This window comes from Dipodomys ordii, unplaced genomic scaffold (genome assembly GCF_000151885.1).
Source record: "Dipodomys ordii isolate 6190 unplaced genomic scaffold, Dord_2.0 Scaffold22, whole genome shotgun sequence".
NCBI lineage: Eukaryota > Metazoa > Chordata > Mammalia > Rodentia > Heteromyidae > Dipodomys > Dipodomys ordii.
Genome location: NW_012267238.1, coordinates 12,456,630 through 12,481,033, shown reverse-complemented (window position 1 = coordinate 12,481,033; position 24,404 = coordinate 12,456,630). Strand labels below are relative to the sequence as shown.

At 36.1% G+C, this 24,404-nt stretch overlaps 1 protein-coding gene across 7 annotated transcripts in view; it reads left to right on the top strand.

Annotated features, from left to right (window-relative positions):
- Dlg2 (discs, large homolog 2 (Drosophila)) overlaps nucleotides 1–24,404 on the top strand; it is a 1,447,312-nt gene that overhangs the window by 831,376 nt on the left and 591,532 nt on the right. For all 7 annotated transcript variants that reach the window (XM_013013991.1, XM_013013986.1, XM_013013988.1 and 4 more), the window contains one exon: nucleotides 5,598–5,722. In XM_013013991.1, the coding sequence (XP_012869445.1) occupies nucleotides 5,598–5,722 (125 nt within the window). The remainder of the gene's footprint in view (nucleotides 1–5,597; nucleotides 5,723–24,404) is intronic.

The window sequence follows — 24,404 nt, the reverse complement described above, 5'->3', positions numbered from 1 at the left end:
CCTGGGCAATTGAGTGATACTCTGCTTCAAAATAAAATCTAAAATAGCTAAGGAAATAAGTCATTGGTAAAGTATTCTTGAGGCCTTAGGATTCAGTTAATAGATAGACAGATAGATAGATAGAGCCTCTTCTTAGTAAATTTAGACAATTATTAAAGCAATTTTGCTATTATCAATGTAACCTGTAAAGGTTTTCTTTTTGTTAAAATAAGCCATTTTTCTTCAAAATTTTCTAATGGCATTCATAACATAACTAAAATTTTATGTATTTTTCTCTTACATTTATTAATGAATATTTTCATTGGTTTAGCACTAATTACAAAATAGCCCTACATTCAAATAGATATACCACAGTCTTCTTAACCCTTTCTCTCTTGCATGGATACTTGTCTTCAGTTGTGATGTTTCTTTTAACATTAGAAAAACATGCTGCAAAAAGCAATTGAACATAGAACTTTGCACAAAACTCTGAATTTTTTAGGATTAGTTTTTAGAGCAGAATTATTAGAACCAGTATATTCAGCATGATTTAAATTTATAAAAACTCAAAGAAATATTTTGTTAATTAGATGATAATATAAAATGTGGGGTTATGATATCACTATTTATCTATCCTTCTCCTTTGAATGACCTTATAATGAAACAAAGAGCTTTCCTGAGACATTATATTTATACTTACAATAAGAAATTAAGTGGTCAAGTGATTTTTCCATTGTGCCAATTCCTTCTATGAAAGAAGATATGAAGCCCATGAAACCAGAAGTGACATTTGACTAGACAGTTGCCTCGTATGTTGGGGGAGAGTCATCAAATATGGAGAATTGGTCCGTGCCAGCCACCTTGATCAGTCATGAATTTGCCCCAAGAAGAACACAGCAGCCCACCCAGAACTATGGACAGGTGCTGCCCTTACCAGCATGGCACCTCTAAGTTTCCATAAACATCCAGTTAATTAGCTACAGTTTTCAGGATTTAAGGGTGTCAGCCAGAGGTCTGCCTGTTGACATGGAGAGATTGCTGCTCAGCAGAGAGGAGTTGAGATGTGTCCCTGCAGCTGCAGGTTCTGACATGGTTGTCAGAGGATTGACATGACTGCCCAGGAGAACAGCAGGGAACCATTTCATGACTGCTCTTTTCAGTCCTCAGTTCCATGGAATGTTTGCTGCGGGCTGGCAGCAAAAGCTAGGAGAAAAGGGTAAGGGGAGGGAGAAAAACACTTCAAATCATTTTCCTAGCTGAATTTGGGTGAATTCCTTCTAAACAAGAGGGCCTAAGCTAGACCTAGCTGGCAGACTGGTTTTAATAGGACTATGAAGAAAGCATTCTGGAATTCTTGAAGCCAGAAACAAAGGGCAAGTTCTAGCGTGTTTACATCGACTTCCTTCCAGTATGGATTTCCTGATCTGTTCTGTCTTGGCCTTTGAGTAGGTTTGGGGGCCAGGGAATGTATATAAGCAGGGAACTCTGGAGCCACCACATTCTCCATTCTAAAAACTGTGGTTACAGTGTTCCTTTGTTGTTGTCAGAGCTGTTACTCAAAGATATGTTGAATCACAATACATTTTAACAATACAACAATGAACTATTTCCCCTGCTAAAATATCTAAAACCATTTCTTTTTCACTGTTGCAAAAGTAGTTTTCCTAATACTAGCCAAAGTCCCAAAAGAGCCCTCTAAAGTCATCCAGTTTAATGTGTAAATAGATGATTGGGTTCCTCAAGTATAGTCAGTAGCCAGAATACCTCTTGAGTGAAGGGCACTCCATCCTTTCCCAAACCACACATACTAATTCGGAAGCTCTGTTCTTATAGCCACACAGCTAAATTTTATTCACTGACACATTGGGTATTTCCCTTGTTTTCTTTCTGAGTCTTCCTTTTAAGCCACATACAATTCAAGAAGTTTGTTTATTTATTCATTTATCAAATATATATTGACAATACTCTGCAGAAGACTGTCACCAAAGAAATGGGGAAAATGTTACAAATTAGAGAATGCGCTACAAAATATCAGCATACATAAAGAAGGTAAACGTAAGTGAAATGAGACCTACTAAGAGAGTTAGAATGATCCTTTAATATTATCTGGAGCAAACTAATTTTGACAACTTATTAAGAATATGACTCATCATAACCAAGTGATATTTATTCCTGGGAGACAAGGATTGTCCAACATATGCAAATTAATAACTGTGATACACCACATAAATTCATGGGAGACTAAAATCATCTGATTATCACATTAGATATAAATAAAATGATGAAATTTATCAATCTTTAATGATATAAAAGAAACTTTTTTGTGCCAATACTGGGACTTGAACATAGGGCCATTTTTACGCAAAGCCGGTACTGCCCCTTGAATACAGTTTCACTTTAGGCTTTTAGCTGGTTAATTGGAGTAACAATCTTACAATCTTTCTTGCTTACACTGGGTTCAAACCATGATCCTCAGAGTTAGCCCCCCTGAGTAGCTATGATTACAGGTGGTAGGCCACTGGTGCCTAGAAAAGAATTTAAAAAAAAATTGACAAATTGGGCATAGAATAATGTATTTTCAACCCATGAACAACCGTATATGACAAATGATAAGCCCACATCTATAATTTGTCACACAGCGCCAGGAAAAGCTGAGTTTTCTTCAGAACTAGGTCACAAGCCCAGGCTGCCAACTCTCACCACTTCTCCTCAATATAGTACTAGAAATCAAAGCCAGAGCAATTAGGCAAAAGAAATTTAAAAACATCCAACTTAGAAAAGAAGTTAAATTGTCACCATTTGAAGATAACATGACCTAATATTTTGAAAACATAACAGATTCCACCTAAACTGTGTTATGAATGATAAATTCAGGAAAGTTGAAGAATACAGAATCAACATGCAAAAATTAGTGGTGCTTCTTTATACCAACAATGAAATAGCTACAAAATAATTAGAGGTGAAAGATTTGTATATTGCAAATTAAAAACACTAATGAAAGAAAACAAGACACGGATTAATAAAAAATTGTCTTGTGTTCATCATGGATGGAAAGAATTAATATTGTGAAAATGTGCATAAGTTTGAAATTTTGTATCAGTTGGAAAACAGGATGAACAGAACTACTCAGTCCTAGGTATTTCAGTAAGGCCAAGAGTACTCTCTATTGATTTCATCACAAGTAAAATGCTTAGTATTTGAAGAGATAGATATGATAACTTTCCAAATTGTATTTTGAAATCATATCATCCCTTTGTAGTCTATAATTTGTTAATATATAATATAAATTAATTTTAAAGCACTATGTAGAACCAAGGCAACTTGAACTAGATCTTAGAAAATGTGGGAAAACTGGAATGGTTGAATGAGAGACAGAAAATTTTTGGTAGCGAAAACAGCACAAATAAATGCCAAGAGAGGATTGCAGTGTTGTTTTAGCAGAAAAGGGCCAACAATTTGTGCACAAAAGATCCAGCCCTCTCCAAACTTTCTGATTATTTCAAAAGAACATACTGAGGTATAACCCACTGTGTTTCCTTCCCTCCTTGCCCACACTAACTGAGAAATCACAATCCCTGGGGTTGTAACTCTACCAACACCAATGTCCTACTGCTGATAATATCAGAGCTTCATTCAAATGATTTTGAAGATACTCATCTTCATGATGTTGAAGATACTCTTCTTCTTACAAACGCTGGACTGCAGAGAATTATCTTGAAGTCACCTATGTGCTACCTCTATGGACATACATTTGCCAGTGTCCCTCAAGGTCATATAGGACATAAAATGTCTTCATCATCAGAGACTAGACTGCCAATGCCTTTTCTACTATGCCTGGGATTCCATAAAGGCAGAAGCATCTGGTCTAAGTGTCTCAGAGTTTTAGATTAAGATCAAATAACAGATACTCAAATGATACTTATGTAGACAATTGATATTACTAGGTCCTATGAATGCCAAATGGGTTCACATTCTCTCTGTTCTGGTGTCTTTCATGATTAACATGCATCCAATCAGGAAGGATATCCCACTGTCCTTGCTTTGTGTTTCTTAGATCTGTTACACCTTTTCCCATGGCAGGGGCATTGCAAAAACTCTTTAGTCTGCTTCTCTGCTCTACCCTCTGCAACCCTGTGAGGCTGTCACTGTGTCTGGCTTTCTCCTTAGCCACTCTGTAATTCTCTTTTACTGCCTGTCATCCTGCCAGTCACTGTTGACCCTCTGGGCTTGACTAGTGTCATGAAGCCTGTATCTAAGAAATATTAAATAAACTAAGGATTCCATGATTGCTAGTACACACCATCTCTGCTCAAAGAATTTTTTTGGAAATTTTCCACAAAGTAAGAAAAATTAGAGATGTCAAGAATACAGATATTTTAGTTCACATTTTAATTGCTCCAGATAAATTTCTTACTTCAACCTTGCAAAAAAATATACAATGTGGAAACTACATTCTTGAATTTATCTTGTTAATTCAGTCAGTAAACATTTTCTAAACTTTACCTTGATATTTATAGTGCTGTAATTATCAAGTTATGGCTGACTTTATCCTGACATTGAAGTTTTCTGGCTAATTGAGTGTCCTAATTAATTTCTCTGGATTAACTATTAAATTATTAGTTTTTCTCTTTTTTACCAAAGCATAGAACTTAATCTAATAATCATAAATTTAGTAAGCTACACATGTTATGAAAGTATGTAAAGAAAGTATCTAGCACTGAGAGATGATTGAAAGAAATGATAACATGATACCTTAATAAAATATTACTTAGTCATTTTAAATGGACACATAAAAGATTGACTAGCTGTAGAGAGAAAGCTTAAAATATAAAATGAATTGAGAAAATATAAGAACACAATTATGGAAATATAATGTAGCCATGGATGTGGGTTTAAAAGAGAATGTATCAATCAGAAATGTGTTAAGTAAGATGGCATGTGAATTTTGAGAGAAGTCTTAATTATGCATTACATACAAGCAATGCATAATAGACATCAATTTTAATCTACAAACATATGAAAGGTTTATTAGAATATAAACTACAATTTGCATGCAGCAGCATAACGGTTTGTCTGTTGCCACTGCCAATTAAAGCGGGTTCATTGTTGAAGGTCTCTTTCTCTCACATGTTAGAGTTCTCTTGCTTTCTAAGGCCAAAGTATGTAATATAAAACACACATATTTGATGATCAAGCCATACTAGGACAACAAACCTAGAATCACAAAGCAAAAACACCCACATTTCGCTATTCTCGGAAATTTCATTGTAGGAATGAATAGCTTACAATAGACTTTCTAAGACTTATGCATTTTGAATATTGTATCATTGGACACCCATTTCCTAATTCATAATGGTCATTTTCACTGCTTTACAAAGGAACCACCTTTTCAAAAGAAAAAAGAAAGTATAGCTTCTTGAATTGTAGCAATCCAGGGACAAAAGCATGCTTTTTTCCTGACCTTCCTTTATCTGCTGACTGTGCATTTTATGGCGTTGCATGCCCAGTTATTATCACCTGATTTCTATTTCTGCAGTAACATGAACAAAGAGAGTGCAAGAGGAACTTGGTTTTAAGTGACAGTCACATTACCTAATGTCTGCTTATTGTTTTTACAGGGGAATTCTGGCCTGGGATTCAGTATTGCTGGAGGGACAGATAACCCCCACATTGGAGATGACCCTGGCATATTTATTACGAAGATTATACCAGGAGGTGCTGCAGCTGAGGATGGCAGACTCAGGTAACTTCTGAGATGTTAGAAGTTTTTGAAAAAAAATATTAGATCTGAAACATTACAATGATTTGGAACACTGATCTGCTACCTCCACAAGAGGTACCTTTGGAGACTAATAAACTGTAAAAATTATGTACTTGCAAGAGAAAGAAGTCAATGCAAGTTTCCAGTAATGATTTTAAGAATGTCTTGTTTTATAGTAAATTTTGACTACTCTTTAATTTGTTAATGGCTACCAAATGTAATATTGGCCCACATATTAGGAAGAAAGGATGAAGATGTATTTTTTGTTACCACAGGAGTTCAGTCTAATTGGAAAGAATAATAATATGAATCAGTGAACAAATAATGGAATATATAAAAATAATACACTATAAGCAACATTAGAAAATGATGTAATGCTTAGATACTGTATGTGTTTGTGGATATAAGAAGCACTTACCAGGGTTTTTCTAGATGTTTAGAGGCAGTGTGTGTCACAGAAATAATTTCACAGGAAGATTCCAGTATGGGTCTTAAAGCATGATTAAAATTTCACTAACCCTAAAAATCTGAGGTAGGAACCAAGGAAAGAGCAAGTGTCCATCCCATAGAGAAGAGAGAAAACAACTTGAATTTGCAAAAGTCTCCCTGTTGAGTTTGAGTGGGGGAGTACACAAAGATATTGCTTAGTGCATTAGTAGCTGCTTAAATCAGGCTTTTATATTTAAAGAATAATCTTCCAAAAGTGACAATTAGTAAATGATGTTAATTGTCAGTTAATAATAAAAACCAAAGCCAACAGGCTCAAAAACCTAGGGAGATCTCCCTGTAGAGGTGACTTGTCCCAATACAATTAAAACACTGCTACTGGGTCAAGCAGATAATCTGTATCTGTGCCAAATCTATTGCCTTTTATCAATATAGATATCGATGGCTCAATAAATTCTGGAATAAATAAAGAAAAAGAAGAGTGATTGGAAGGACATGACTCATGACACCTGCTAAACACTCTATGGAAGTTTAAGAAGGATTTACATTGGACATCTTATAGTAAGAGAGAAAAGGGAGAAGGCCAATGAGAAGATTGAGTTTTAGAGGATAGAAAGTCACTTAGAAAAATAAACAGGAATAAGAAGGATTCTTCTAAGAGACTTTACAGGATTCTTGTTGAAAGTGGGCCAAGGGAATATGAAGAAACTGACCAGCTACTAGGGTGAGACAGTTTAGCTAAATTGATTTAGTGGGATGGAATTCTTGCAAAAAGTGGGCTAAATGAGCCAGAGAGAAAGTCTGGGGTCAAGGCCAAATGGAGACTCAGAGAATACTGACTCAAGCTTGGTCACTGAGAGTCTGTCCCATCTGCAAGCAGATTCTGTAAGTGAGGATGATTCAGTTTCAGGGAATGTCACTGAGGAATGTGATCTGAGTGGTAGAAATGTTCATCTATGTGATCATCATGCATGAGTAAGCTAGTTGTGTGTTCCTTTTGAAATAGCCAACCATGCTTCCTCCCTAGTTGTCCTGATGGGCTGATAACTTTTGACAGCTTGTAAAGAAGAGTCATATTTTGAAAGCACGTTTGCATTTCCTATGCTTCCGCAGGAAACACATGCTTAATGACAATAGTTATTTTAGTGAGATTGTCTGTATTACTTTCAGTAAAGACCACATTGAAGAAACGTTGGAAACGGCTGCTGTGCAGTTCTACAAGTCATAGGAATTTATTGTTTTTCAATATCGAATCCTGACGAAACTGAATGATTCATAAATTGATGGACTGTGCTCATCATTTCTAACCATTCGTTCTCCCTGCACGTGAGGGACCATCCGTCCCTTAACAAATGCCAGCTCTGGGTTTGAGATAGAACAGACTTTGCCACAAGGCTTGTCTGCAGTTAAGAATGAAAAGTGACATCTCTGAAAGTGACATTGTTCTTTGCCTGCCAGCATGAAAGGCACTCTACTGTCTTCAGAGATTCAGTGGCTGTTCTGGAAGCTTCATTTGATAGTTGTCAAGAAAATAACTACAATGAGAGCTAAAGTTTTGTGGAATTTTAGTATTATTTTTCTATGGAAGCATGATTGCTTGTGTTCTAGCCTCTCCCCATTGGCCTTCATTCTGGCTTCCCAGATCCAGGAAATAGTCTATGTCTGTGTGTGTACAGATTGCATCTAGGATTGTACAGAGCACAACCTGAAAATCTCTGTACAGAGGTCTTAAGTGAAGCAACAAAGTACTTGTCTTCCCCAGTCTACATTATAGGTTTAGCCTATGTGAAGATAGCTATGAGATCTCTACTTTATTTGGGTAGACCTTAGCTCCTGCTGCTACCATGCACTTAAATGTGGGGGGGGGGCGTATATAAGAGCTCAAGAATAACAGTCAGGGCCTGGTACAGTGGCTTTTACCTGGATTCACAGGGAGATAAGAGATCAGGATTGTGATTTGAGGCCAGACAGGGCAAAACAGTTAGTGAACCCCTCCCTCAACAAATAAACCAGGTGTGGTAGTTTCGTGTGGGGCACAGAGATAGGAGATAGGAGAATCACATTCTGAGGCCAACCCCAAACATAAATGATTCTCTAAAATATAACTGAAGCACAAAGTGCTAAGCATCTGGTATAGTACCTGCCTAGCAAGCAGAAGACCCTGGGTTCAAATGCTAAAACTGTGAAGAACAATCAATTAAAACTCTGCCAGTGTGACATTAAATCTAGATTATTTTAAAATTGCCAGTTGATCTAGTCCAAGGCCTTCATTTTACAAAGGGTGATATTGAGGTTCAAAAGAGTAATATCTTGAAGCATAAAACACTTGACATTCTGCATTAGCTAAAATCCAAAGATCTTAACTCAAATAATGATATTCTAAAATATTTTTAAGACATAGCAGCACTCAGGCCCCAACTAAGCCCTTCTAAACAACTCAGTGTGATTGGAACAGTGTTTGAGGTTAAACTAATAAATTCTGAGGTGTGCTTTTTAATCTAAACATTAAAGGAGTTTATGTGAGAATGACATTTCATAAACACTGGGAACCATGAATTTTGACATCTATTCATTTATTTATTTTGCTGGTGCCAGAGCTTGAATTTAGGGATTTGAGATTGCTCAACTGGTGCTCTACTACTGGAGTCATGCTTTCCAAGCCATCTTTTTAAATGGAAGTTAGTGAGCTTTTCTTCCTAGGCTGGCTTCAAATTATAATCTGTCAGATCTTGTGAGTAACTGGGATTACAAGAATAAGCCACCAGTGCCAAGCTGATGGCTATATACTAATATGCTTGATCTTAAACAAGTGAAATTCCCTGAATGGCTGTTCTGTCATCCAAAAATGGTGACAGCCAAATAATGCTGTGAAAATTCCTCTGATCACCAACTGACCAGCAGAAAAGCTGGAAGTGGCAGACAGAACATGAACATATACACCAGCTTAGATATCCTAGGATCATTGTGACTATTTCACTGTGTATGATAAAGTTTATCCCCCACCAAAAAGTGAGGGCACAGGTTTAAGGAACAAATATAGGGAGAAGAAATTTACTCTTCAATAGGCTAGACTCCAAACTGAGCTCTGATCTCAGGGGTTGTCCCAGAAAAGAGAATTAAGCAAAAGGCTATAATATTTGAGTTAGTGGATCTGAATTTCAAGGTGTGTGTGTGTGTGTGTGTGTGTGTGTGTGTGTGTGTGTGTGTGTCTGTGTGTGTGTGGAGACAGACACACAAACAGAATAAATAATAATGAATATAAGACTAAGGAGGAACATGAAGGGGAAGTAGGAAGGGATAAGGAAAGATGCTGGGTGAATAATTTTAAAATACATTGCAACTATGACATAAAGCATTTCAATGAAATCTTTTGACAAGTTGGGGGTTAAGATGCAAGGAAAGAGAATGCAATAGAGTTTTCCTGATAATATGATACATGCACATTTGAAATACCATGATAAGAATCCTTGGTACAAATCATATATACTAAAGAGGACAAATGACAGGAATGTAATGCAGGCTCTGATGAGAAGGGCACCAGTGAAAGACAGAGAGGACTAACAGAGTAAATGAAGATGAATATTCATATGGAACATATTTGCATATATGAAAATAGAACAGACCTATTAAAATTGTTTTAAGTATATGGAGTGGAATAGAGGAGACTAACAGGATAAATTTGATCAGGATACATTGTTTATGTGAGTGGAAACATCACCAGGAATCCCCTCTTGTAAAACTAACAAATGCTAATAAAAATGTTACTGTTCATTTATATTTTGTCTTTAAGAAGTAGTCATTAAAATTCTGTAGCATTACTTAGCTTCACAAATAAGAACATTTTAGAAAGAACATTAGGTGTTCCTTTCAGAGAGAAGTAGATGCATTTCCATGCCTTTAAGACTGATGTTTATTTCTATCTTTATATCTGAATCATATAAATGCCCTCCATGTAGCTCGACGTCCATAGATTGGCAAGGACCAATATTGATGGGTCATGTAGGGGAAGAGCTGTCATATGATACCTTCCACTCAGCAATGCAGCAGTGACATTTTACACAACAGTGCATTTATTAAACTCATCCATTGCACAAGAGCAGAGTGCAGAAAGCAGTCAGAAAGAATGGCTGCTTGCCAATTTCCTGACAAGCAACACAATTTAATCTCCTGGCCCTTGATACAATCATTTTGACACTCAGACCGGATGAGGAAAAAAAATTGCTTTCTTTATGCCCACTGCTTCATTTATTACTACTGTACCTGTTTATAGGTAAGATTGTCTTTGTCCTTATAAATGCCAAGATAATACACACGTTATTTCTAACAACATACTTAAGTGGCAGAGTGCCTGCCTAGCAACTATTGCTTAGACTGAGGGTTGACTACATTGACAAGTTGAGAGTTCATGGACTAATGTTCCATAGATGCATTCTTTGAATATAGCCACAGCATAGGCATTTGCATTGTCTTTTGGTGAATCATTCTTTTGTTATTTCATTAATATCTGTTAACTCAGTAGTGATTTAAAAATAAGGACATCAAGAAGAAAGGAGAATGGGTCCACTTGTATCCTTGTTTCAGCATTTTGTTATTTTCCCTCCCTCCCCAAATTAGAAACATGAATATACAAGATTCAGGGCACCAATGTCAAATACAGTGAAAACAAGGGTTCTACAGTGGGGGAAGAACATACAAGAGAAACAAAAAAAATCACATAGTACATTTTAGATACATTTAAAGCAATAGCAAGAAAGAAAAAAAACAAGTTGTGTCCCTATCTTGGGGTTCATTTTACTTAATATCATCTTATATGGTCATATTTACATAGCTTTTGGCCTTTTCTGCTTGTCCTAGACTTATACTAATTATTGCAAATAAAGAAAACCGTCTTTATGTTTCTTTGGGTCTGGCTTACTTCACTTAATATAAAGAGATGTTCAAGACACTATGTAGAAAATGAACTTTACAACTTGGGTAGGGGGGATGGTGGAGGTGGGGAGGGAAGGGATGGTAGGGGGAAAACAAAGGAGGAGGTAACAATGCTCAGTAGGAATGTACTCATTACCTTATCATGTAACTGGAACTCCTCTGTACACCATTTTTACAATTAATAAAAAACAAAAAAAGGAAGAAAGGAGAAGACAAGATTAAAAATCAAAATAGAATAAAGGAAATGAGAACCAAATAGATTGGAAAAGTAATGGGCACTGTGACTCAAGCTACAATCACAGCTACTTGTGAGGCACAGATTGAGGGATCAAAGTTCAATACCTGCCTCTGTAAAAAGAAGTTTTTGAGAGTGCATCTCAACCAACACCTGGGCACAATGGTGTTCCCCAATACCATAGCTATGGGGCACAATGCCTGACCACAGTGATGTGTACCTGTCATGCCCAGTGACATGGAGAAGCATAATGAGAGGGATCATAGCCAGAAATAACCAAGGCAAATGCCCAAAAGTGGGATTGCTGAGTGATAGGGGAGCTCTATATTGAGTCTTTCGAGGAAAATCCATACTGCTTTCCAAAGTGGTTGAACAAGTTTACACTCCCACCAACAATACACTAGAGTTCCCTTCTGGCCACATCCCCTCCAGCATCTGTTGTTATTAGATTTCTTGATTATAGCCATTCTAACTGAGGTGAGGTGGAATCTCAATGTTGTTTTGATTTGCATTTCTTTTATGGCTAGAGAAGTTGCACATTTCTTCATGTGTCTATTGCCCATTCTTATTTTCTCTTCAGAGAAGTCTCTCTTTAAGTCTTTAGCCCACTTATTAATTGTTGTTTCTTTGAGGATTTGTTGTTGGAGGATTTAATTTTTTTTAGTTCTAAGTATATTTTAGATATAAGGCATTTGTCCGTTGTATGGCTAGTGAAGATCTTCTCTTAGTCCGTGGACTTTCTATTGTTAGCTATGTCCTTTGCCATGTAGAAGCTCAGAAGTTCCAAAGATCCCAAACAAGACCACACTAAATCTACCAGCACAACTATGTTTATCACAGCATTAGTCATCATAGCTAAAATATGGAACCAACCCAGATGTCCCTCAGTAGATGAATGGATCAAGAAAATGTGGTATATATACACAATGGAATTCTATGCCTCCATCAGAAAGAATGACATTGCCCCATTTGTTAGAAAATGGAAAGACTTGGAAAAAATTATATTAAGTGAAGTAAGCCATACCCAAAGACACATAGGTCCCATAGTTTTCCTTATTTGCAATAACTAGTAAATGTCTAGGATAATCTTACTAGACAAACAGAAAAGGTCAAAAGCTATGTACATATGACCATATAAGATGATGCTAAGCGAAATGAACCCCAAGATAGGGACACAAGAGGTTTTTTTCTTTGTTGCTGTTGTTTTTAATATACTATATGATTTTTTTGTTTCTTTTGTATGTTCTTCCCTCATGGTATAACCCCTGTTATCATTGTATTTGATTCTGGTGCCCTACAACTTTTTTTCTAAGCCTTTTTTTTTTTTTGCCAGTCACAGGGCTTGAACTCTGGGCCTGAGCGCTGTCTCTGACCTCTTCAGCTCAAGACAAGTGCTGTACCACTTGAGCCACAGTGCCACTTCTGTGCCCTGCATCTTGTATATACATTTTTATAATTTTGGAAGTGGATGCTGAAGCAAGGGTATAGGTTGCCCTGTTGTAACAATGAGACTTACAAGATACTATGTTGAAAACAACTTTACAACTTGTGGGGGAGGAGTTGGGGAGGTGAGGAGGGAAGGAATAGTAAGGGGAAAAAACAAAGGAGGAGGTAACAATGCTAGGAAATGTACTCATTATCTTACTCATGTAATTGTAACCCGTCAGTACAGTATCTTTACAATAAAAATATTTTTTTTTAAAAAAGAAAGAATCAAGGCAGAGCTAGAAGTATGGTCTGAGTGGCAGAATGACTACCTGGAAAGTATGAGACCTTAACTTCAAGCACAGGTACTGTCCACATCCCTCAAAACATGGTAATCATCAGAAACTGAAGACATAAACTTGGAGAATGGAGAAAACAAAGCTTTTTTCTGTGAAAAAGTAAAAGACCAAATAGATGAAGGAAGCAACTTCTGCCCATTATATATATAGTGTGAAACTTTCTTCCCAAGAATTCATTCTGAGATAATTTCAGGAAATAAAAGAATTCTAGTAAGAGAAAGAGGCTAAATTCTTAGAATACCTCACATATTTAACTTTCAAGAGTGTGGGTGATTACACATGAACTCCTCATGAGTCACCATGCTCAGCCTTCCATTTCCACTGTAACCAAACTGATCATGGCATCCAAAGGATTGAGTTCATGCTAAACTTGCCATTCAAAGGCAGAAACATTCAGTGCCTTCAAAGTTTAATGGGTTTTTGTTTCATTACTGTTTTGAGGGCAAAGCAAGGTACAAGCCCAGCTATTCCTCTAAACAAGAAAACTTTCATGAAAAATTGGATTCCATTATCCAAGACAAATGACACCATGGAGAGATAGACACCTATTGGGAACTTGAGGGCTCATTCTTGTAGAATATCTCTTTTCATCTCTACCTACCCAGAAACAATGGAATTGAAGAACAATTAACTCTCTGTTGGTCTTTTCTTGGTCATATTATCAGCCTTAAATGTGTTGACATCCTACATGGGCAAGGAAAAAATATCTCTTAGCAAATGGTTCTATGGTAACTGCCAGTAGACACTCCCCAACAACTTAGGACTTGGCAAGAAAATTTCTAAGCAAGAAAAATAATTGCAGCCATACATCTGGTAAAACATAAGGTACTACCAGCTTGCTTTCAGAGCTAGAAAAGAGTCTTCCTGTTCAGATTAATTGCCACATACGCTGATATGGCCATATACTCTGATAAGAGAAAAGCCTCTTTAGTTTGGTTAAAAAGCTTTGTAGCAAACATGTCTTGCTTTGCATTTTTTTCCAGAACATTATCTTAATATTTTTGCTATCTACATACTAAAGAATGAAGTTGATCCTCTAACATCAAATAGGAAACTTAACTGAAAATGATTCGTAGACCTAAATATATGAGCTAAAACTGTACAATTCTTTAAAATTATAGAAGTAAATTTTCATTAGCTTGGATTAGTCATGGTTCTTTTACATGACACCATAAACACAAACCTCAAGACAGAAATTAGATAAACTGGACTTTATCCAAACAATTCTTCTGCTTTCAAAAGATGCCATCAAGCTATACATAAAACAAAAAAAAGTTAAAAGGCAATGCCAAAAATGGGAGAAAATACTTGCAACTGACATACCAAATAAATGATTATTATCCTGAGTATATAAAGAGCTATGACAACTTAACGAGGAAAGGACAATAGAATTTAAAAGTATTCATACTATTTTATATTAGTTTTATATTGCTTATACACACACATATAAATATATAGTAAGTTACCACATACTTGCAGCTTAAAGTAACAAATTTATTCTCTTATAGTTCTGAAAGTAAGAAGTCCAAAATCAAACTCATGAGGGTAAATTGAAGGTGGCATCAGAGCAGCTACAAGGCTCTAGGAGATAATTTGTTTCCTATCTTTTACCAGCTTTAGAAGGCTATGTGGGCACATAAGCCATTATTCTGTCCATTCTTGACTTTTATTGTCCTGTCTCTTCTTTTATTCTATCCCTTCCTTAAGAGGACTGTTGTGATTTATTGGACTTTCCCAAATCAAGATTTTTAACTATATCTGGAAAGTTTTTTTGCCATATAAATCAATATCTTCACCAGTTCTAAGGATCACTACACGGACTCAGGTTGGGGGGTGGGGGGCGGTAATGGTATTATTCACCTTGTCACAGATTTGATTATGTAGTTCTACAAGCAGAAAATAATTGGCAATGATGGCATAAAAAGATGCTCAAAATCTTCATTCACTTGCAAATTATAAAACTATAATTAGGTAATGTTTCATGCTCAGTAGGCTAGCTAACATAAAAATAAATAATAACAAATGTTGATAAGGATATGGAGGAATAAGAACCTTTAGTACTGCTAGTGGCAATATAAAATGGTGCAGCTACTTGGGAAAATGAGTCTGGTAGTCCCTCATTCAAGATAATCAGATGATCAACATTTCTATTCCTAGGACATACCCAAGAGAATTAAAACATATATCATGCAAAAATCTTATGAAATTCATGTTCATAGAAGGAACCAGTAATGAATGGAGCAAAACTCATCAGTGAATGAATCCACAAATTGTGGCATATCTGTACAATGTTATATATTCATAAAAGTGATTTAAATATTTATAAATCTTACAGCACTGATGAACCATGCAAATGTTTTACTAAGTTAAGGAAGACAGATACAAGGTTCTGTATGGTATAATTTTACTTCCATGAAAGGTCTAAGTAGGGAAATCCATATAGATATAAAACAGATGTGATATTTTGTGAGAGAGATGAAAATAATTAGATACTTCTGATTTTTTTTAAAAAACACTGTTTTGTGTTTAAAAGAAAAAATATTTCATCTTTCCTTATTTGGATCCCCCTTATATTTGCATCTTGTCTTATTTCCCCATTTGTTAGGAAATGAAAAGACTTGGAAAAAATTATATTAAGTGAAGTAAGCCAGACCCAAAGAAACATAGGTCCCATGATTTCCCTTATCTTCAATAACTAGTATATGTCTAGGACAAGTGGAAGAGGTCAAAAGCTATGTATATATGACCATATTAGATGATGCAAAGTGACATGAACCCCAAGATAGGGACACAAGAGATTTTATCTTTCTTGCTGTTCTTTTAGTGTACTTATAATGTACTGTGTGATTTTTTTTGCTTCTTTGTATGTTCTTCCTCTGTTTTCACTGTATTTGATGTTGGTGCCCTGCATCTTGTATATACATTTTTCTAATTTGGGGAGGTGAAGGGAAATAACAAAATGCTGAAATAAGGTTACAGGATGATCCCTTGTAACAACAAGATTTACAAGACATTATGTTGAAAAAGAACTTTAAAATATTGGTGGGGATATGGGGAGGAATAGGGGAGGTGTGGAGGAAAGGGACAGTAGGGGAAAAACAAAGGAGGGAGGTATCAATGCTCAATAGGAAATGAACTCATTACCTTGTTCATGTAACTGAAACCCCTCTGCACAGTATCTCTACAATAATATATAATAATAAATGAAAAAAGAAAAAAATTAAATGTATGAACTGTATCTCCTTAAAGCTGTTTAAAAAAATCCCCTGCCATTCTTTTCTGGCATAAAAATATTTCTATTTACAAATCTGAGAGATTCTTTCTTTAGTTTTAGAAAGCTTATAACTTTGTATAGTTGTCCATTTAAAGATCTACTTTGTTGAAGCTCTTGAATCTGTTTACTAAGTCAAAAATCACCTCTGGTTTGGGGCTTTATGTCCCTATGGTAGAAGTAAGAATAAGTAGGGAAAAAAATCATACTAGACTCCCATTTCCTAAGCCTAGAGGCAAGGAGGAGGATCTTATCTGTTAAAAATATCAACACCATTTAAAGTTTCTGAATAAAACTTCTGTTTTCAAAGTTGAAATAAATTACTGAATTGCTTTAAAATTTAAGATTAATTTAGTCAGTTTCTCAGTCACACCACACACACACACACACACACACACTGGAGCAATAAACATGGGTGTGTGGCTCATATTCCTTAACAGAGGGTCCATGTAGCCTTAAAATTTCTGATTCAATCCTAGATCCTGATGTGTGCTAAGGGGCAATTTCTGACATTGTTTATGGGTCTAAGGATAAACTTCCAGCTCTTATTGAAAGGTAAGCAGCATTGCTCTGCTTCAGTGATAGTGCGAGACCTGGAGTCCTCGTCTGCTAACTAGCTCTGAGACAATGAGGTTACAGACCTTCTCTACCTTGGCATCTCTCATTGTAACATAAGTCTTGTGGAGGCTCTTTGGGAATTCTTAGTTTTAAAATCATATTCTAATCAGCTGACCATTGTTGACAGCCTGAGAAGTTCAGAATGTTATTATCATAGCCAAGAAATCAACCTGTGGTTTTGACTGAATCTGTGGTTCTAAGAAGATCCACTTGTCCTAACATTTATATACCACAGAACTGATTGCAACTTTACATGCTGATAAGTCTCTTGCTATTCATTATGTCTTATATTCTCTCAAGAAGATAGGTTGTCATTCTAATGTTCTGAAACTGTATTTGTCATTTATTATAGCAAATACCTCTTGGGAATCTAGACCAAAACAAAATGATCACACAGAGATGAAAAATGCACTATTCTAATTCAAAAGTAGGCCTAGTTATTTTCAATCATTGATTTTCTTAGGAGTTATATCCTTTGTTTAGAAAAGACTAAATAGTATTTTAGCTTTGTGCAAATATCAAGTCCCTGAGAAGTGCCTTCATAATTAGATATCAAAACCATACATGTGCTAAAGTTCCTGTCAAAAAAAGACAAAAAAAAATTAAGAAAAGAGCTGTACAGTCGTTCTGTTTCTGGGATCATTATAGTAGGATAAAATAGACTTTGATATAGAAATGGACTCAATTCTAGCTACAACGTACAGAAGTGGGGATTTATAGCCTAGGAACTGGGTCAAGTTCAACTGATAGAAAATTGCTTAGAGGAAGCATTGGAAAGAGGAGATTCTTGCTGAACAGGATTATTGTTGAAGACCTGGGTGATCAGGTTGATACCACAGTGAGCAGCAATTCTGTCTAAACTGAGTTGCAAGATTCTTGCAGCAATGAGCAAATATGAAACCAGAAGGATATTGAAGCCAAAGTTAAAGCCTAGCTGAAAAGAGGCCTAGAGGACTCTGACTGAAGTTTGGTTATGGAGAATTTTCATCAGTCCTTAAATTTCACTGAGCTCCTAAAATGGCAATTCCAGGCCAACCCTAGCAGGTTTCTGTTTAAGCTATGACAATGATAGAAGTTACATATAACATATTTTACCCAAGCAAACTTTGTCACAGGAACCACCATTCTCTCTTACACATACTCTACCTCAAAGAAACACATCATGTATTCATTTTCCAAAGGGCCAACTTTGGAAAGCCAAGGTAGAAATTAGGTTGGATTCCTCACAGTTCTAGAGCAGAATGCTTCAGCACAGGGAGACAACCACCAGCCTACATAAAACATGTAGCCCCTCCCCACACCCATCTCTTACTAGCCCAAGAGGGGTTCTGAGTATCAGCCTAGGACACCACAACTTGTATGCCCAAGGTCCACCTACTGCTGCTTCAAGTCATGGTCCTTTGATCACTTTTGAGCCTAGGTTTGAACATAATGCCTGCACCACTAACCCCTGCAACATTAAACTGGGGAAGAGGCCCACATAGTCCTTTGGGGATTGGACTCCCTCCCCCCATAGTATGAATGCTAGTGTGAACACCAGTGAATCACAAGTGATTACCTCGTCTGGGATGAGTAGACTGTCCATGCAATGGTTAACATGAAGCTTGTGAATATATACTAGTAAAAATGACAAGGAAAATAGACTCCTTGTGTTATAGGACCCAGAAACATTCAAATGGCTAGCCAGGCACCAATGGCTCATGCCTGTAATATTAGCTACTCAGGAAGCTGACATCTGAGGATGATGGTTCAAAGTCAGCCCAGGCAGGAAAGTCCATGACTCTTATCTCCAATTAACCACCAGAAAATGGGAATGGAGCTATCACTCAAGGTGGTAGAGCACTAGCCTAGAGTGAAAAAGCTCAGGGACAGTGCCTAGGCCCTGAGTTCAAACCCAGGACCAATAAAAAATAAATTAAAAATAAATAAAATGGTAAAATATACATGTTATTAGTGAATGAATTCTTGCCCTTTAGAATTTCTGCTAATTGAGTTTTAGGTGGTAACTGTTGTTACATCTCAAATTAATGGAGGATAAATTTTCTTTTGCCATAATGATACCCCATTTATTTGCTTTAGCTAGCAGTTATTTTCTTGACAGATGTATCTTTGAACCTCTGTATATCTCAGGACCTTTTTAGACTCAGAATGCACTCTCATGTGTGTGTCAAACATCCTAGTATTTTTCATTAGTATATTCACCATGACATCTTTTCAGTCATTACATCACTGTCCCTCATCCATATTAGAAGTGTACGGCCAATTAGAACTGATGCATATCAGGCATATTTCCACACATCTATAAAGACTGAATGATATTAATTACTAAGCTAGGCACCAGTAGTTTACATCTATAATCCTAAATACAGAAAAGGCTGAGATCTAGATATAAGGACCACAGTTGTAGAGTAGAGTAGGTAAAGTTGGACTCTACCTCCAATTAACCAACAAAATTCCAGACTAGAAACATGGCTCAAGTGTTAGTGAAAAAGCCAACTCTGAGCATGAGTTACCTTAGTTCAAGTCCCAGTACCATCACATACTCCAAAAATAATAATTACGAGTGATAAATCAAAATTGAAAGCCAAGTCTCTTTGACTCTATAATCTATGTTTGTTTGGTTTCACATAGCACATGTTTGTAGTTATATACACAAGTACATAACAAAACCAATGTCACAGTGTTAAAAATTGAAAACAAAGGAAGCTCCTTACTGCTTTCCAGAGTGGCTGAACAAGTTTATATTCCCACTAACAGTGTAGTAGCATTCCCTTTGGGCCACACACCCACCAGCATATGGCCCAGCCATCCCATCTTGGGCATTTACCTTAATGACTACAAACAAGGCCACATTAAAGCTACCAGTACAACCATGTTCATTGCAGCATTGTTTAACCCATATGCCCCTCAGTAGATGAATGGATCAAGAAAATGTGGTAAGTATACACAATGGAATTCTATATCTCCATCAGAAATAATGACATTGTCCCCATTCATAAGGAAATGGAAAGACTCAGAAAAACTTATATTAAACAAAGCAGGCCAAATTCAAAGAAACATAGGGTACATGGTTTCCCTCATTTGTAATAAATAAAATTGGTCTAAGATATTCTTAACAAAGAATCACAATAGTTCAATGGCTAGGGGTATGTCACCATATAAAACGATGCTTATCAAAATGAACTCTAAGAAATGGAAACAAAGAGATTATTTTAGTATACTGTTTGCAGTTCTTTTTTCTTTCTTTTTCTTCCTTTGATTTATTCCCTATTATCACTTTTTTTTACTTCTGTACCAATTGTCTTATATATGTTTATCTGATTTGGAGAAGACAAAGAGAATCACAGAAATGGTGGGACAAAGGGTCAACCAATTCAACAGTGACACTCACTAGACACTATATTGGAAATGAACTTTATAACCTGAGGCAGCAGTAAGTGCAGGAAGAAAATGGGAGAAATGGAGGGTGTAACACTGTTCAAAAAGAAATGTACTTGTTACCTTACTTTTGTAACTGTAGCCCCACTGTACATCATCTTTAAAATAAAATTTAAAAAGAAATTGGAAACATAATACATTAAACTATTTTAGCTCCTCAGGAAACGACTGATTGGTGGTTTATTCACCATACAACCCTAGATAAAACTCTGATAAAAGTTAAATATGTTTGTTTTTGAGTCTAATTTATTTCTCTACTTATAAAATGATGCATATTGCTTACAGTAAATTTGGAAAGCACAAATATTTGTAAATAAATTAGAATCATTCATATGACTATCACTAAAGATTTATTGTATTTATTCATTTCCAGAGCATTGTATGCACTTGAATACTTTTTCATTCATCATAATATAACTGCCTTTTTTATTTAATATAACCATGTAGCCATTTCCTTGTATCACTTTGAATGGCTGAGCATATCATGTAGGTTAAAATTATTTAATTTGGCCAGGTGCCAGTGGCTCACGCCTGTAAACCAAGCTACTCAGGAGGCTGAGATCTGAGGATCACAGTTCAAAGCTAGCCCAGGCAAGAAAGTCTGTAAGACTCTTATCTCCAATAAACCACTAGAAGACCAGAAGTGGTGCTGTGGCTCAAGCAGTAGAGAGCTTCCTTGAACTGAAGAGTGCAGGGACAGCGCCTAAGCCCAGAGTTCAAGCCCCATGACCAACCAAAAAAAATTACTTAATTTGTATTGAGCATAAGACATTTCAGTTTTTTATTAGACTGTAATACACCTGTAATGTAATCTTTGAGAAAGGCTTTAAAATTAGGTAGCTATTAGAAAATACAAATTCTGGTTTTGAAATTGACTAGTTCCAGTGTTCCTTGTTTTGTTGTGGCTATTGTTGATAATGATGATGTTTTATATCACAGACCAGAGGTTTTCCTTCACATCAAAGCAGATGTGAAGGAAAATTTATAACGGTAATCCTAGCTATTCAGAATTCTAAGATCAGAAGAGACAATCAAGGCAGAATACTCCATAAAACTAGTTCTATTAATTTATACAGAGCAGCTTCATTATGTTTATAAACATTGAATATAATGTACTTTAATCACATTCATATCACTATTCCCTTGTTTATTCTCCTCCCCCCAATTTTTCTCTATGCTTCTTTTTATAACATTTTACCCCCTCCTTTATTTTTACTTTACCATCCCATTCTTCCCCACCTCCCCAACTCCTCCCCCCCCCCAGAAAGTTGTAAAGTTCATTTTTTCAACATAGTGTCTTGTACATCTCATTGTTACAATGGGTCGTTCTGTATCCTTATTTCATCATTTTGTTATTTCCCTTTCCCTCCCCAAATTAGAAAAATGTATAGACACAGGAATCAAATACAGTGACAACGGAGGCTGTACCATGGGGGAAGAACATACATACAAACAAACAAACAAAAAACTCACATAGTATATTATAAGTAGATTAAAAAGAACAAGAAAGATAAAATCTCTTGTGTCCCTATCTTGGGTTCATTTAGCTTAGCATCAGGTTATATGGTCATATGTACATAGCTTTTTCTATGCTTCTTACATGTCTATGATATATAACGATGCTATTCATACCTGGCCTTGCCCCCCTCACCCCTCCTGTGGTTTTTCCCTTAACAGATTCACTTCATTTCTATATATCTATATTTTATATTTTATTACACATAATATGTATATATATGTATATTTAAGACTCAATTCCCCATAGGAAAGAAAACATTTGAAGTCTATATTATTTTGCTTAAATGATGATCTCCAGTTCCATCTATTTTCCTGAGAACATCTATCTCCTTTATGGCTGAATAATATTACAGTGTGTGTGTGTGTGTGTGTGTGTGTGTGTGTGTGTGTGTGCTTCTTTATCTATTCACTGGTTGATGAGCACCTAGACTGAGTTTGTAGCTTGGCTATTGTAAATAATGCAGTGATAAACACAAACTTCAGGATGTTCAAAGTAGTAGAGAAGAGGTTTGAACACAATGCAGTCAGTAACCAACTTCTTTGAAATGTCTGTGATTTAGGAAAAATTGTGTACCGCAACAAGCAAATATTTAAGCCAAAAGAGACTGTCCAAGGGACTGAGGAAGAGCAGGAAAGAAATCAGTGAAACTGGAGCTATTGAGGCCAGGCATTTTGATATGAGATTATTATGAACAGGTAGACACAAGATAGCAGGCAGAGAGCCATGGATGTTTTATTAAGTATCTGGGTTTTGTTGTTGTTAGAGGTGATTTGGTGATACTATGGCTTGAACTTAGGACCTGGAGCTCTCACACTCCTTTCAAGCTCATCACTGATACTCTACCACTGGAGCCACTTCTAGTCCAAGTTGTTGCTAAATAATTGGAGATGGAGTCTAGTAAACTTTTCCACTAGGGCTGGCTTCAAACCATGGTCCTCCAAGTCTCAGCCTCCTAAGTAGCTAAAATTACAGTTGTAAACCACTTTTACTTGGCAACTTGAGAGGATAATAGATGGGTCTGGGATGGATGGGGATAGAGAGTGATTACAGGGGTGACATTGATTAAGATGTCTTCTACTAATAAACTGGCAAGCTTAATTGAAATCCACCCTTTGTACAACTGCTTTGAAATACTAAAAATAAAAACAACATGAAACACAGAATGTTCCAATGGGAAAATGACTTAATTACTGCCTTCATAAGGGTTACTCTTAATGCTGCTGGAGTCTGGCTTAGCTGATATGAATGCCTGCAGGTGAAACCTGCAAAGGATAGCATGGTCATTCAAGTAATGAATGATGGTGGCTTGGGCTAAGATGCTGACCAAAAGACTGAGAAAAGTGGGCAGATGTGAAAATACACATAAAGCATAAACTTGATAGGCCCTCATGATTCATTGCAGTGGTGTGGTGTTCTTCAAGTGAATCTTCTGCTTTCTCTAACCAGAGATCAGGTCCTGAGTATAAGATCTTTATATATACAAGACAACTCTACTGGAAAATTCAAAGGATGCCATAGAGCTGTGGGCCATGGTAAAGCAAGGTTGGAAGATAAGTCATATGGCTGCATTTGGACAATGTAAAGTTTACAGTGTTGATGAGGAATTCAAGGCTTGCATGTAACAGGCAATTGAACATACAAGTTGGGAACTCTGAGATCTGTCTAGGAATGAAACTGGATCTTTAAAACCAAGAGAAATAAGATTACTTTGAAATGATATAGAATAAAAGTAAAAGATCGTTTAAGATTATGTTTCAAACTTTTGCGTAGAGTTAGAATTGAAGTTTTAAATTTGCTCAATGCACAGTATTTGACACACATGGACAAATCAATGGGACTGGATTTCTAGATCTTTAAGGAAGAAAGCTGCAGCTTTATAGAAGTACATCTTCCCAACTCTTCTATTAATAATTTCTCTTCTTCCACACTTAAGCAGAGAGCTGTATATTTTAACAATCCCAATTTTTACCATGGCTCATTGTTCTGGGTATAAAAAATAATCCAAATATTGTTACCTGTGATGAGAAATTCATGGCTTCAGTGAATGGATGATTAATCTTTGGACAAGTAATTTCCATTCTACATTTTTGCTCTTAATAAAATTGAAAAGTAATTGATATCTGACAGATTAAAATAATTTTAATGATGGATCATAAGACTTGATCTCATATGTTGGAAGGAATTCAAAGTTCTCTTTCTATTCCTGCATACTTTTTATGTGAACAAGATTTCTCAGCACTTACATATATAGAAATAAAACAGAGGAGGGAGGGAAAGTGGGAGAAAAATGAGGGAAGAGGTAATAAGTTTGACAAGAAATGTACTGACTACCTTACTTATGTAACTGTAACCCCTCTGTACATCATCTTGACAATTAAAATTTTTTTAAAGAAAACAGAAATTCTTTCTCTTGTCTTATTTTA